This window comes from Lotus japonicus, chromosome 3 (assembly GCF_012489685.1).
Source record: "Lotus japonicus ecotype B-129 chromosome 3, LjGifu_v1.2".
NCBI classification, from domain to species: domain Eukaryota; kingdom Viridiplantae; phylum Streptophyta; class Magnoliopsida; order Fabales; family Fabaceae; genus Lotus; species Lotus japonicus.
In genome coordinates this window covers 71,834,449-71,848,077 of record NC_080043.1, presented here as the reverse complement: position 1 = coordinate 71,848,077, position 13,629 = coordinate 71,834,449, and the positions used below count along the sequence as shown (strand labels likewise).

General features: G+C 35.5%; 1 protein-coding gene across 1 annotated transcript; it reads left to right on the top strand.

Annotated features, from left to right (window-relative positions):
* The first annotated feature begins 1,179 nt into the window (after window positions 1–1,179).
* On the top strand, window positions 1,180–2,877 carry LOC130745668 (mitogen-activated protein kinase kinase 4-like). The gene has a single exon (XM_057598029.1). It carries the CDS (start codon window positions 1,603–1,605, stop codon window positions 2,722–2,724), a length of 1,122 nt encoding a protein of 373 aa, XP_057454012.1. The 5' UTR covers window positions 1,180–1,602; the 3' UTR covers window positions 2,725–2,877.
* Window positions 2,878–13,629: the final 10,752 nt, after the last annotated feature.

The window sequence follows — 13,629 nt, the reverse complement described above, 5'->3', positions numbered from 1 at the left end:
CTAGCTCCAGGTTCAACGCTCCGGTTGTAACAGAAAATGCAGACATTCAATGCTCCAAGTGAACCACAAATAGAGGTAGTTACATAACTTAAATCAAATGCTAGGGCCATAAATGACATTGACTATCGTAATGATGAGACTATCATTACCCCTAACGAACTCGGTTTGCAGGAGACGCAATTTATTGCCCATGATGACCATTTCAAAGCTGTCAACGGATCAAAGGTGAACACTAAATGCAATGAGAATGGACACAAAAATAATGGCAAGGACATCATTGTAACGGCTTGTGCCAATGATTTTACTTGGGGGGGGGGGGGGAATAAATGTCAGGAGGGGGCTAACGGTTTGGAGTGGTTTTATCTATAGTGGATACAACTATTACACCATTGGCTGAAGAAGATTCCTTGGCTGTTTCTTTTTTGAATGGATGAATCTTCTATCCACAATAGTTTCAAAACATGCCAGGACCAACCCTGTTGGTTGGATATACATGTGGGGCTTTCTCCAAATTTCGGGACTACCAAAAAGGGGGCTCACAGGTCTCTATCATTGGTAAATTTGAAGAAACAGACAAATGTCAAAGTGGCGCCTTCAACCCAAAATCAAGCAATGATGACTCACGGAAGTCAAGGGTTAGCCCTAACAATGATCAAACCCAGATTGAGGACTCTGCAAATGAGGTTGCTCAGTCTTCAGCAGAGACAGAGACATGAGCTTGTCCCCAAAGTTCCGACAGAGTTCTTGAGGACTCACTGATCACTTTCTCTCACATTTTTAGATGTTTAATATCATCTCTTAAAATATAAGAAGAGTGTTAATCTCCTACTTAAAGACCTTGTTGCTAGACATTATGTGAGTTGTCTTATTTTATTTGAACCCAGAGTCACCATGTTGAATCCTTCCCACACCATTACTCTCTTTTATACTTATACTCTTGATTAGAGGTGAAAATTGGGGCAGATGAACAAGGCCACATACATACATACATACTACATACATGATACGGTTGAGTACACATGTCCCCAGAGTGTATATTTGAGTTGTTGCGCTTGCGTGTGATGATGAATGAATGTGATTGGAGTTAAACAATAATAAATAATTAATTCACAACAGTACATTATACACCTCTTCCTTTTCATCCTCGCGAGTTCATGTTGATCACAACGGTGGTGCTGGTGCTACCCCTCAATTGGTCCACGTTCCCCACGGGCCATGGAGGCGCGTGGACCCCATTCCCCGATTTCCTCTTTTGATTCCAAGTAACTCTTGTTTATTTTCTTTCTTTCTTTCTTTCTTTCTCAAATACAAATACAAGAAACCTCTCTTCATTTTCCCCCTTCCTCTGGCAAACAAACAAACAACAAATCCTCCTTCAATTCTCGTTTCGCTTCTCACACTTCCTCGAACCTTCTCTTCCTCACTCCCCCACTTGATTTTCTTTTTCCTTTTCCTTTTCCTTTTCCATGGAGATACCCTAGATTTTGATTTTCATATCATATCATATAATATAAACTCTCCTTCTCTTTATTCATTCCATTATTTTTATTTCAATTCAACCATCATTCTCATCCATTTTCTCTAAGACACAAAAGAAATGAGATGAGGCCGATTCAACTACCACCGCCCTCCACCTCCGCCACCGGTTCCCCCGGCGCTGCCGCTAACAACAACATCAACCGAGACCAGCGTCCTCAGAGGCGCCGGAAGGACCATCTCACCTTACCGCTACCCCAGCGTGACACCAACCTAGCGGTGCCGCTTCCGCTGCCTCCGTCAGGAGGCAGCGGCGGCAGCGGAGGAAGTGGAGGAAGCGGAGGAGGAGGAGGTTTGTCGCAGCTACAGCAGCAACTGGTGATCCCGTTCTCGGAGCTCGAGAGGCTCAACCGCATCGGGAGCGGTAGCGGCGGGACGGTTTACAAGGTGGTTCACCGCACCACCGGCCGAGTCTACGCGCTCAAGGTGATATACGGCCACCACGAGGAGTCCGTGCGGCGGCAGATCCACCGCGAGATCCAGATCTTGAGGGACGTCGACGATGTCAACGTGGTGAAGTGCCATGAGATGTACGACCACAACGCGGAAATCCAGGTTCTGCTGGAGTTCATGGATGGAGGATCCTTGGAAGGAAAGCACATCCCGCAGGAGCAGCAGCTCGCCGACGTCGCGCGCCAGATCCTCCGTGGGCTGGCGTATCTCCACCGCCGCCACATCGTCCACCGTGACATCAAGCCGTCGAACCTCCTCATCAACTCGAGGAAGCAGGTCAAGATCGCCGACTTCGGGGTTGGCCGGATCCTCAATCAAACCATGGATCCGTGCAATTCCTCGGTGGGGACGATCGCGTACATGAGCCCGGAGAGGATAAACACCGATATCAACGACGGCCAGTACGATGCCTACGCCGGCGACATATGGAGCTTTGGGGTGAGCATATTGGAGTTCTACATGGGAAGGTTTCCGTTCGCGGTTGGGAGGCAGGGTGATTGGGCTAGCTTGATGTGTGCGATTTGTATGTCTCAGCCGCCGGAGGCGCCGCCCACGGCGTCGCTGGAGTTCAGGGATTTCATTGGCCGGTGCTTGCAGAGGGACCCTTCTCGCCGGTTGTCAGCTTCCAGATTGCTTGCTCACCCTTTTCTGGCTCAGTCCAGCCCTCACAACAACCAGCCTCCTCCAAATCTTCATCAACTTCTTCCTCCTCCACCCAGGTCTCTTTCTTCATAGTCAAACAAATTATTGTAATATTTTTTCTATTTTATAAAACTAAATCAATGCTTGCTCTCTCTCTCTCTTTACCCATAACATGAGGAGCAATTGAACCCTTTATCTTTATGTATGAAAATTGTAAACCCAATCCTTCAAACTATGTGTTTTTCACCTGTTTTGTTATGCTATCTTTTTATGCCCATGAGTTTGTAGCTGATGAACCTGGGTCAGTTTGGTGGAGTAGAAGGAGGGAGAGGAAATGGTACTTGCATTTGGTTGAGGAGATTGGTAATGATTCTAGTCTAGTCATCTATGGTTTGTGGAGCTAAGTGGGGATCCTCTGGTAATGATTGTGGAGTTTGGAATTTTCAGGGGTCCCCATTTTGGTTCTCCTTTTCCTTGGATTGGAAGGATGTTTGTAACAGTACACATTTGCAAAACATCACTCTTTCATGAATGTCTTGGTCTTATTTGCTCACAACCCTTTGTTTTCTCTTGGAATTTAATCGAAATTGGTAGAAAGATGGATATGGATGCATCATGTATGTAACCTAAAGTAGTACATTGTATTCTCCTTGCTTTTCATAGAATGAAAGAAGGAACTTGGCACCTTTCTTGGTGGGTTATTGATTGCTTTGACATCCCTCTTATCAAGTTTCAACACCATTGTTGTCTACTGTTTCTCTTTAATTACCAGTGCTATCAAATATCCGCCATAACTACACCATGGCGGTTTTTTTGGCTTTCCGCCATGGCCGATATCCATATGCCCGCTATTTCCGCCATATTCTGCTATATTATGTCATTATTTGTCATGTGGTGGGATTTTGACTTCCCGCATTTTGACTTCCCGCCATATGCCCACTATTTCCGCCATATTTTGACTTCCCGCCATATGCCCGCTATTTCCGCCATATTCGGCTATATTATGTCATTATTTGTCACTGTGTGGTGGGATTTTGACTTTCCGCCATCGCAATTAACACCACTGTTAATTACTTGAACTACCTGTTATTTGTTGTGAATTGACATATTTTGGTTATACTTTTAATTTTATGAATTGGAATCCAAGTTTTTATCTGTGCTGAAACCTCTAGAAGATGAAGGGTGAGGAGGGGGGCACTTTTACTTTTTACAAATTTGCTTATTCAGGAGTTGGATGTGCACTTCTTTCTTCTTTCACTGTGTTTGGTTTCATCCATTTAGTTGTGGCTTTTACAACTCCACTGGAAAAAACATCACGGTATTTTCTACATGTGGTAATTGCTGGAAATGGAGCCATTTGAAGGTTACCGATTGTGGGTGGGTGGGATAGTGGAAGGGTGGGGATAGAGGCTTCACTTGAGATGCCATCATTACTAGATTAAAAGCTAGAACTGTAAAGTGGAAAGATATATTTATCCACTTTAGAGGCATACCAAATCATCTTTAGATCAAGTAGATACCGAAATTTTTATCCCTATATGTTGGGTGCTCTTCTGCTAGCCCCGAATTTGAGCTCGTTTGGATACTCGCAGAAAGTATGAAAGCAGAAATACCTGCTGAAAGTATGAAAACAGAAATAACGCATCCTGCCGCATTTTTTATGAAGAAAAACTGTTTTATTAAGTGTTATTTTTCCGTTTTTCGTAATTTATGACGGCTATTGAGCATCGGCTTCTTGGATTTTGTCTATAAAGTCAAACTCGCCTTAACACAAGTAATCCTTTAACCAACTAAAGGTGTGAGAATGTAGCTAAATTTAACGGCAAAGTTTGTTAATTAAGTAATCTTAGAATTTTGAATAAATAAAAAATATTTTTTTGGTACAATAAATAAATATAATGGATATAAAATAGATTTCAATTAATAATTATTGAAATGATAAATAAATTATGGCATTTACGGCTCTTAAAACTGGATATTATTACTTTTATAATTTTCCCAACGGATAGATATAGCGTAGAAATAGTTTCAAATTGTTTCTAAGTTCTAACAGGTAACAATTGAAATCGAGTTCAAAAAAAAAAAACAATAGAATTCAAAGATAGAAACATGTTGTTCATGGAAATATTTGAAAGCATTCGATTACTCTTTTTTTTTAGGCAACTTAAATTTGTGATAAAAATAAACTTTTTTTTAAGGCCGTGATAAAATAAACTTAAATCTCTTAATATTTCTTTTCAAATATGCTGTTAAGGTTATACTTGAATGTCATTAATACACTTATTATTCTTGCATATTAGTCCAAATAGAATTGCCATATCCTGTAGATTGATAGTGGTCCCCTCTTTTTTTTTTTTTTCTGTATAAACAACTAGTACTTTTTACCCGTGCGATGCACGGGGATATTCACTTTTGTTTTTTTTTTATAGGCAAATGTTAGTTGTTAGTAAATTAGTCATCCTCAGGGTTCGAACCTTTCACCCTCCACCTTTTATCCTCCCAAATCCTTATGTCCCCTAGTTCTTACCACTTGATTTTTTTAAAATTTGTATTATCTTTTAAAGCTATTTTATGTATTAAAAGAAATAAATCATAAAGTTGCCATTTTTTACTTTTGTTGTTGTTATTTTCCTAAATGCTCGATTGATGGTTTTTTTATATATATTGAATAATTTATCACAGGGAGTTGAAATAACACGAATGTGTTAAAAATAGACACTGAATTATTTTATTCTTTTTTTTGCAAATGGTCTAATTACATTGAGAAAAAGCTGAGAACGTATCGTTCCAGATTTCCTGTAAAAAGATCTTCAATTCATCATATGGCATTGCGAAAGACTTCTTTGTAACCTAATTTTGAAATACTATGAAAATTATTGTCATCACTATCGCAAATGAGAATTTTTAATCCGTTACGATGCGTGTCTCTAGTATTGTGACCCGTGCGATGCACAGACGATATTCATTTTTTTCATGAATATTTTTTAAATTTGCGTTATTAACTTTATACATAAGAAAAATAAATTTGTAAGTTTTTTCTGTAATGAATGTGTTAGTTTTGTTTTATAGAAGCACAATTATTTTATTTATTTGTGGTTTTCATCATAAATGTTATTTATTTAATTTTGTTTTTAATATAATACATTGATAGTTTATTGCAGAGATATGAAGTAGCATGCAAGATTTAATAATAGACACAGAGAGAGTTCTCATTTTTTTCATTTGGTATAATTACATTAAGAATACAACTAAGAATAATGATCAGCTATGATGAATTTCATGAATAATAGAAAACAAATGTAATTCTAGAAATCTTTTTCCTTGAATTCACTTCATTTTTCTTTGACGTACCACCACTCAAAAATCACATTTTTTAATCTTCAAATGTCAATTTCAAAAAAAAAAAAAAAACTTCAAATGTCATAAAATTATCAAATAAAAACTATTTCCTTCAATTCAGACGCATGTATGTTTTTTTTTTTTACAACCATTAACCTTTATCAAGTAATATGTGAAGGTTAAGATGTGCATTATTATAAATGTCTTCCTTGAAGATTAAGATATCCCTACGTAAACCATCATATTTAAACAGTGAAGAGTAAAACAGTGAAAAAAGGGAAGAAAAGGAAGAAATGAGTTAAACTCATTGTCACACCTATAGGCACCTAACTATTCTAGTTTATTTCCTGTCACCAAACCCAGATATAGAACATATTAGTGAGTAAAAAATCCTTGGCAATCAGTTTTAGAAAGTTTTCAACTTCAAAGTTAACCTCATATTTAAATAGTGAAGAGTAAAACGGTGGGAAAAAAAAGGGAAGAAATGCTTGAGACCCGGGTTCATTTGAAGGGAATATTTTTTAAAGTGGAGCATGTTCAGTTATCAATAGTACAGTCAAATATTCAGCTTCACAATGTTCAAGTATACAACTCTCAATGTGAGAGACTCTAGCTTTATATTCATCTCAACAGTACACTCTTAATGAAATAAAGAGCTCAATGTATATATATCCCTACTGGTTGAAGTGAAGTTCATTAGTTCAGCTTAAGATTGAACTCTTTTCTTGCTGATGTAACTTCCAACATTCTGGTTGCATATGAAATGGGAACCATAGTCATCTCTTCACTGTAGGTATTCACTAAAAACATTATAATAATAATAATAATAATAATAATAATAATAATAATAATAATAATAATAATAATAATAATAATAATAATAACAACATTATAATTCTCAGGAGCACGATAACTTGCAGCTCGAGAAGGGGTTGCAGGAAAGTTCATGAGCAGAGTCAGGCTAAAATCTGAAATGCAACCATCACTTTTTTTCTAGAAAGCAAAATCAAATTATATTCAAAGAAGAAAATATTTGTGAACATCCCTCTCAAATAGGAGATTAAAAGACAAATTAATCTCCACCATAACAATAAAGATCAAGAAATGAATAAGAATATCAGAAAACCCACCCTCCATATTATCCACCCAAAACTAAAATACAAAAGAGGCTGATCTGACATTATAATCACAACCCCATCTCACTTACTTATTTTCAGTGGCATTCAGCACTTGTCCAGAAACCATGTTTTACTTGATGAAGCCTCTCAACGTCAATTATCTTGGTCCGAAGGCAGAAATTTTAATTTTCTAATTCAATCCCTCTTTTATGCCAGTATTCATTTTCTATCAGTGGGATCTCATGTTTCTTAGATCTAATTTCTCTTTCAAGTCTGTTCCTCAGCTGCTTAAAAATGCAACCATTACCTTCTTGGTTGAGGATAACATTTGAGGATATGATATATTTCCCTTCCATATGTGAACTTGGACCACAAACTGGAGAGTAATTCTCTAGCAATCAATGTCATATGAGGTTAGGTGAGTCTAAGAGATATAGTAACTATAGATGATGAAGAAACATTAAAAGTGATTAATTTGTAACGGATAAGACATTATAAGTGATTCATTTGTGTGAAGGAAAACTAAACGTGATTAATTTGTAACAGATGAAAGATATTAAGAATGATTAATTAGTAACATGTGTGAAAACATTAAAAGCAATTAATTCGTAACGGATGAGGGAAGTTTAAAATGACCAATTTGTAACGGGTGAATTTAATTTTATGTAACCATTAGTTAATTATAAGAGTTGAAGAGGAAGAACTATGAGTGAGTATTATACTTATAACTTCAAATTATACATAACAACTTTAATCTTGAGATTGATGGCTCCCCATATTTTAACATTTGCCATAGTAATTACTTTTTCCTAAAAAATATAAACTATTGTGTTTCTAAACTCTTATTTCACATAGGACATGACTACATACCTCAATACAGAAGCTGCAAAAATTCACCATATTGTTAATTTGTGAAATCCACCATGCATTGCATATTTGTGATTGTGAATTCTAAGCTACAAATCTGAGCTTTAAAAATGTAACCTATGAACAAAAAGTAATTTAAAATAAAAAAACAAAAAGGAGAAATGATACAAATTTATTAAAATATGTCTTAAAAGTGATGATATTTCTAACAGTAACAGAAGCCACACTGATTAAAAATCATGCAATTTTTAACAGGAGGAAAAAAAACTGATTTTCTTACTTCTTTAAGATATATATAATATATAATTATGACCTCGAATTTACACTGGCCACATGAGCTTTGAGGAAAATAACTGGGTAGCGACATCAGGAAGAAGCTTCAATAGCTCCAGAAAAACAAATCAAGAAAATAAAGAAAAGGCTCCAGAAGTGAACAACTTATGTGATTTATCAGTAAAAACTTCAGGATTTAACAAATAAACATTCTTAAGGATCGATCCAATATATTCTTCTTTTGATTGGCCCTCGGCCTTCCATCTCTTTGCATCTCCTTATAAGCATGTAATTTAAAATTTGTTCAGCATACTTGACAGCGATTGCAACTGACAAAGTGATTTGGTTACAATGGAAGTTGAAGGATTGTATGAGGGTTAAAAATTGATGCAGTCAATCTATATTAGTTATCTAACGGGGTGTAAAATTAACTGACATTTTAAGTTACTTGGGAGTGAATATCTTTTATATGTGGAGCTTAATGCAGCAACCTTATTGCTTTTTGGGCTAGAAATATTATGCAATTGAAAGGAATAGAAGAAATAGATTTAACAGGTATGAAGGTGAACTTACAGGTTCCATTAGCTTTTGACTCCTGTTGATTAACACCCTGATCAGATTTGAGTCAGAAACCTGCTGCTATATGTCATTGTTGCGAGTTCAAAACACATAAACTGCACCCAGCAAAGAACAACCTCATAAAGTGGATGAAAATTTTATCAGAAGAAAAGACTGAAATCCAGTGATGAAGGAATAAGACCCAATATACGACTATATGGAACAAATCATGATAGAAAGTATTACCATGAGAAGAATTGACCATGTATTCACATGAATGAAATTCAATGCTAGCTGAATATATCCTCTGTTGCATGGGTACGGTTGTTTTGGCCGCGTACCCGTACCGGGTACGCATACGATGTGGGTACGTACCCGGTACCTACCCGTTCCAAAAAAAAAAAATGGTTCCTGGGCTCAAAACGACGACGTTTTGCCTTTTTTTTTCCTGGCTCAAAACGACGTCGTTTTGGCCTTTATATTTTTTTCCTGGCTCAAAACGACGACGTTTTGCCTTTTTTTTGCATAATTTATTTATATTTAAATATTATGTATATTTTATTATATATTATATTTAAAAAAATATACATATATCTAACGTACCCGTACCCCTGTTTTTTCAAAAATCGCGTACCGCGTACCCAATACCGTACCCGTGCAACACAGAATATATCTAAACAAAATGAACTATTGAGGATAGTTTTCATTTCACCTCTAAATAACACGGTCTAAGAAGAAGCACTTATTGGATCAAAAGAGCTTACAATTTGATCTACTACATGAACAACGCTACTTCTCTATCGGTCATCCATCCCTTTTCATTGTCCCTACAGCAAAAGAGATTAGAGTTAATATCAGAAACAAATCTTCTTTGTACCCATCATAGACTACACGAAACTTGAACCTGCAAATTATAGAAGTTTCTTACACCCCAGCCACAAATCACTACTCAACTGAATGCTTTTGCATCTTTCAAGTCAAGAGCATTGATAACAAAAATATTTTATGTAGAACCAAATCAGATGTAACGAACACATGAACAGAGATGCATAACACACTGTTATAAGTTAATGTTAAAAAGTTTGAAGACAAAAAGAAGACAGTATAATGCTTGAAATCGTGCCGAAACTCTGCTGGAGCAATCCCCTTCCGCCACCATCTTCGCTCCCCCTGCGTGCATCTATCTATCACTCGCTCTTCCCCCACGAAGCCACACTCATTCTTCATCTCGCTGACGGAGGTGACTTGTGCAGTAACGAAAATTAGAAATTTGTTACAAATCAGAAATCCATTTTCGAAAAGGTGAATGAAGTTCGATCTGGAAATAAAAGATCCATACCAAGGCTCCAACGTCTCCATCAAAGCCTTCATCAAACCCCTCCTCTCATTCAGAAACCCTAACATCCATGCGAGCCTCCCTCTTGCCGTCGCTCCTGCCATCGTCTCGATCTTTTTCTTTCTTCGATTCTTTTCCCTATTTCTGGTGTGTGTGCGACTGTGCGGCCCCCTATTTGTCTAATAAGAAACCGAGCAGTTACAAAGGAAGCGAAGGGAAAATAAAACGGAAGGTTGTGGAAACGGAAAAAAAACCAAAAAGAAACGTAAGAAAGAAAGGGGAAAGGGCTGAAGCCTGAAGGAATATGTGATTGAGGATATACGGCTGTGATTGATTCTTTAGGAAATAATGTGTACTTTTCCTAAAATATCCATGCTAAAAATTAGATTATAGTGCATTGATTTGTTGAATGACAAAATTGCCCTCCAGGCTGCAAGAACTCTTCTTTTATATATATTATAGATAGATAGATAGATAGATAGATAGATAGATAGATATAGATTAAACAGTAAGTAAACATTGTTTTTGTTGCATTGGACTTTTTTTTTATTAATATTAATTATTTTTCTTCAATTTGCATGCAAACAAATAAATAAATAAAGTCCAACCAATTATCTACCATTTGATTGACGAAGCTTGTTTGACTTTCTCATCTCCCCACTCTCTTTTATAACCACTTCCATAACACAAACAACAAACACATACCAAAATCTCATTTTCTTCTTCTTCTCTTTTTCTTCAACAATATATATTCTTTGCAATTCTGATAGCATGGTAGAGTTTGGAATTCCAAAGATGAGAATGTATTACAAGTAGTGCTTTTTTTACAAGAGGAAAAAATAGTGCTTTAATTTGACGGAAAGTTTCAAAACAATTAATAAAAGAGAGAAAATCAGTGGTGTTACTTGTAAGGTTTCAGGGTTGCATTTTCTGTGTGTGTTGTTTGTTATGTTTCGAGGCTAAGGTATATTCTGAAACTCTCTATCATTTTTTTTTTATATTCATTCATAATTTGAATGATTTCTTGTGTTGTCACAGTATAAAAATTTATTTCTCTTATCCTTTTATGTCTTTATAAAACTCTTTTATCCTGACCCAAATGAGACCTTAAAGTTGAACTTAACAACAACTCTGTGATGGTACCCGCGACGTGTTTGGCGAGTTGCTCCTTCTATTGTTATTGCATCTTGTTCCAGGATTAGGCTAGTTTTGTCTGTGTCTGTGTCTGTTTGGTAAAGTACCTCTTGTAAAAAAAAAAAACTTAACAACAACTTGGATATTATTACGCACTTTTTTATATATTTTTTAGGGTTAAGGGTCATATTAGTCCCGGTGTTTGTAAAAGAGTTTGATTTTGGTCCCTTAACTAAAAATTGACGATTAGTGGCGGTTTTTTTTACAATTTCTGGCGGTTTATAATGCAGTTAATGTCGGTTTTTTTACTGAGGGACCAAAATCAAACGTTTTTACAAACACAAGAACTAATATGACCCTTGACCCTATTTTTTAAGTTAGTTCACATTATATATTTTTCAAATGTTTTAAAGATGGCCCTTTTGCAATATTTCATCTATGCAAGTATTTCAGAGATTACTTATTTTGTCATACATGGATTGCTTTTATTAATTGACTTATCATTAATTATCTATTATTCTATTATGTCAACTTTATACATGATCTTATCTATTAGGCACATTATGAACTGTACAAGGTATATATACAATTGCTACAAATCTTGGTTGTCTATCTTCATTTGATGAAATTCTCTAATATGTCAGTCTTTTTCTAGTTCAAGCTAAGCATATTTCTCGTGATGATTTTATCAAGGAGTTAAGGTTGATAGTTGGAGATAATCTATTGAGAGCTACAATAACAAGTCTTCAATTTCGGGTACAAAGTTTGTTTTCTTTTTTCATAAAGATAATTGACTTTGAATTATTGTGCTTGTGCATTGTCTTCTCTTCTCTTGTGGTTATGCCTAAATACTTGTTAAGAATAATATGCTATAATTTTCATTTATTTAAGAAATAAATTGTGACATTTTATGTGGAGTCTTGTTATATATGTGTATATGTCTCTTAAATGTTTAACTGATTGCTTGTAGATACCATCAGATGCTGAATTGGAAGGCTCAAACCAGAATAAAAGTTAAGATTGACTATATATGAGAAGTTAAAGAACTTTGCACCACGAGTTAACTATTGTCAACTTTTTGTTTGAGAGTCAAAATGTAGTATTTGTTTCATCTTTGGTTTTATCTTCAAAATGAGCGCACTGAACTTCATACTAAAATTGTTTGTTGTAGGTTGAAATCCAGAAAGTCCCCAATGCGTTCACTGTCTTTGATGGAATAAATCGATTTGATGCTCATGATCAATATGAAACATAATTGAAGTTATGAACTTCAATCCTCAACAATAATAAAAAATGAAATGGAAGAACTTCAAGTGAAAACTTGATAATGTTGCAGTACTTTTGTGCATCAGAAACAAGGTTGAGCCTTATTACAAGACTAACCAGATTATAAGTTTCATGGCACTGAAAAGCTTATCACATCTTAAACCAGTTAAGATAATTCATTTATCCATTAGTTTCAAGAACTGTTATCTATATTAAAAAATTAAAACTGATTTATAATTTAAATTATATTTTCCATTACTTTTAATAACATCATGGATCAAATTATGAACCATAGCCTCATTGCTGTTTTAAAATTCTGGGCTGAGTTTTGAAGTGCATAATTAAGGCAAATTCCCTGCAGAGGCCTAATAAACAGAAAAGAAAATCAAACATGGATATTTAACTAGATCTCCCTTGAACGAAACCTTCAGAAAACATTTTCCTATTTCAAAAAGATTACAACACTTAAGTAACCAACATATAAGAGGCATTTCACTTTAGCTCCTCTAGGAAAAAGAGCTTGAAAGCGATCACAATTCACAATGCATTGCTCTGCTGAACTCAATAGCGGATAGCCTGTACTAGTTACAACTTGCAAGTTCCCGTGAGTGAATGAAAAAAATCAACCAAGAGAAAGAAAAAGAGGGTGGCAATTGGTATATAAATAATCTCTCATACATTTCGAGCATTTTCATTTCTTTTGCTAGTAAATCCTCTATAACAGCAGTGAAAATCTTTGCTCATCTGTGACGCAATTTAGTTACATCATTTACGGGTAGTTGTGTTAAAACTTTATCTGAAAGAAGACAATACGAAAACTCTGTACAAATAAGTGAAATAACTAATGATTTCCTATATATGTACTTTTTTCTATAATTGCTTAGAATTTTACAGAACTTACTAGATTCACTACTTCCATCACCAGTAAATGATGATTCGTCACAATATCTAACCTTGATTCTGTTTCAATTGTAGAAATCTGACATTTTAGAAACTCAAACATAACACGTTAAAATTAAAATCAGTATAATTAAAACTAAAATTGTCTAGTATAAAAAAAGGGTACATACAACTTAAGAAATGTGTCACAAGTACATGACAGAAATA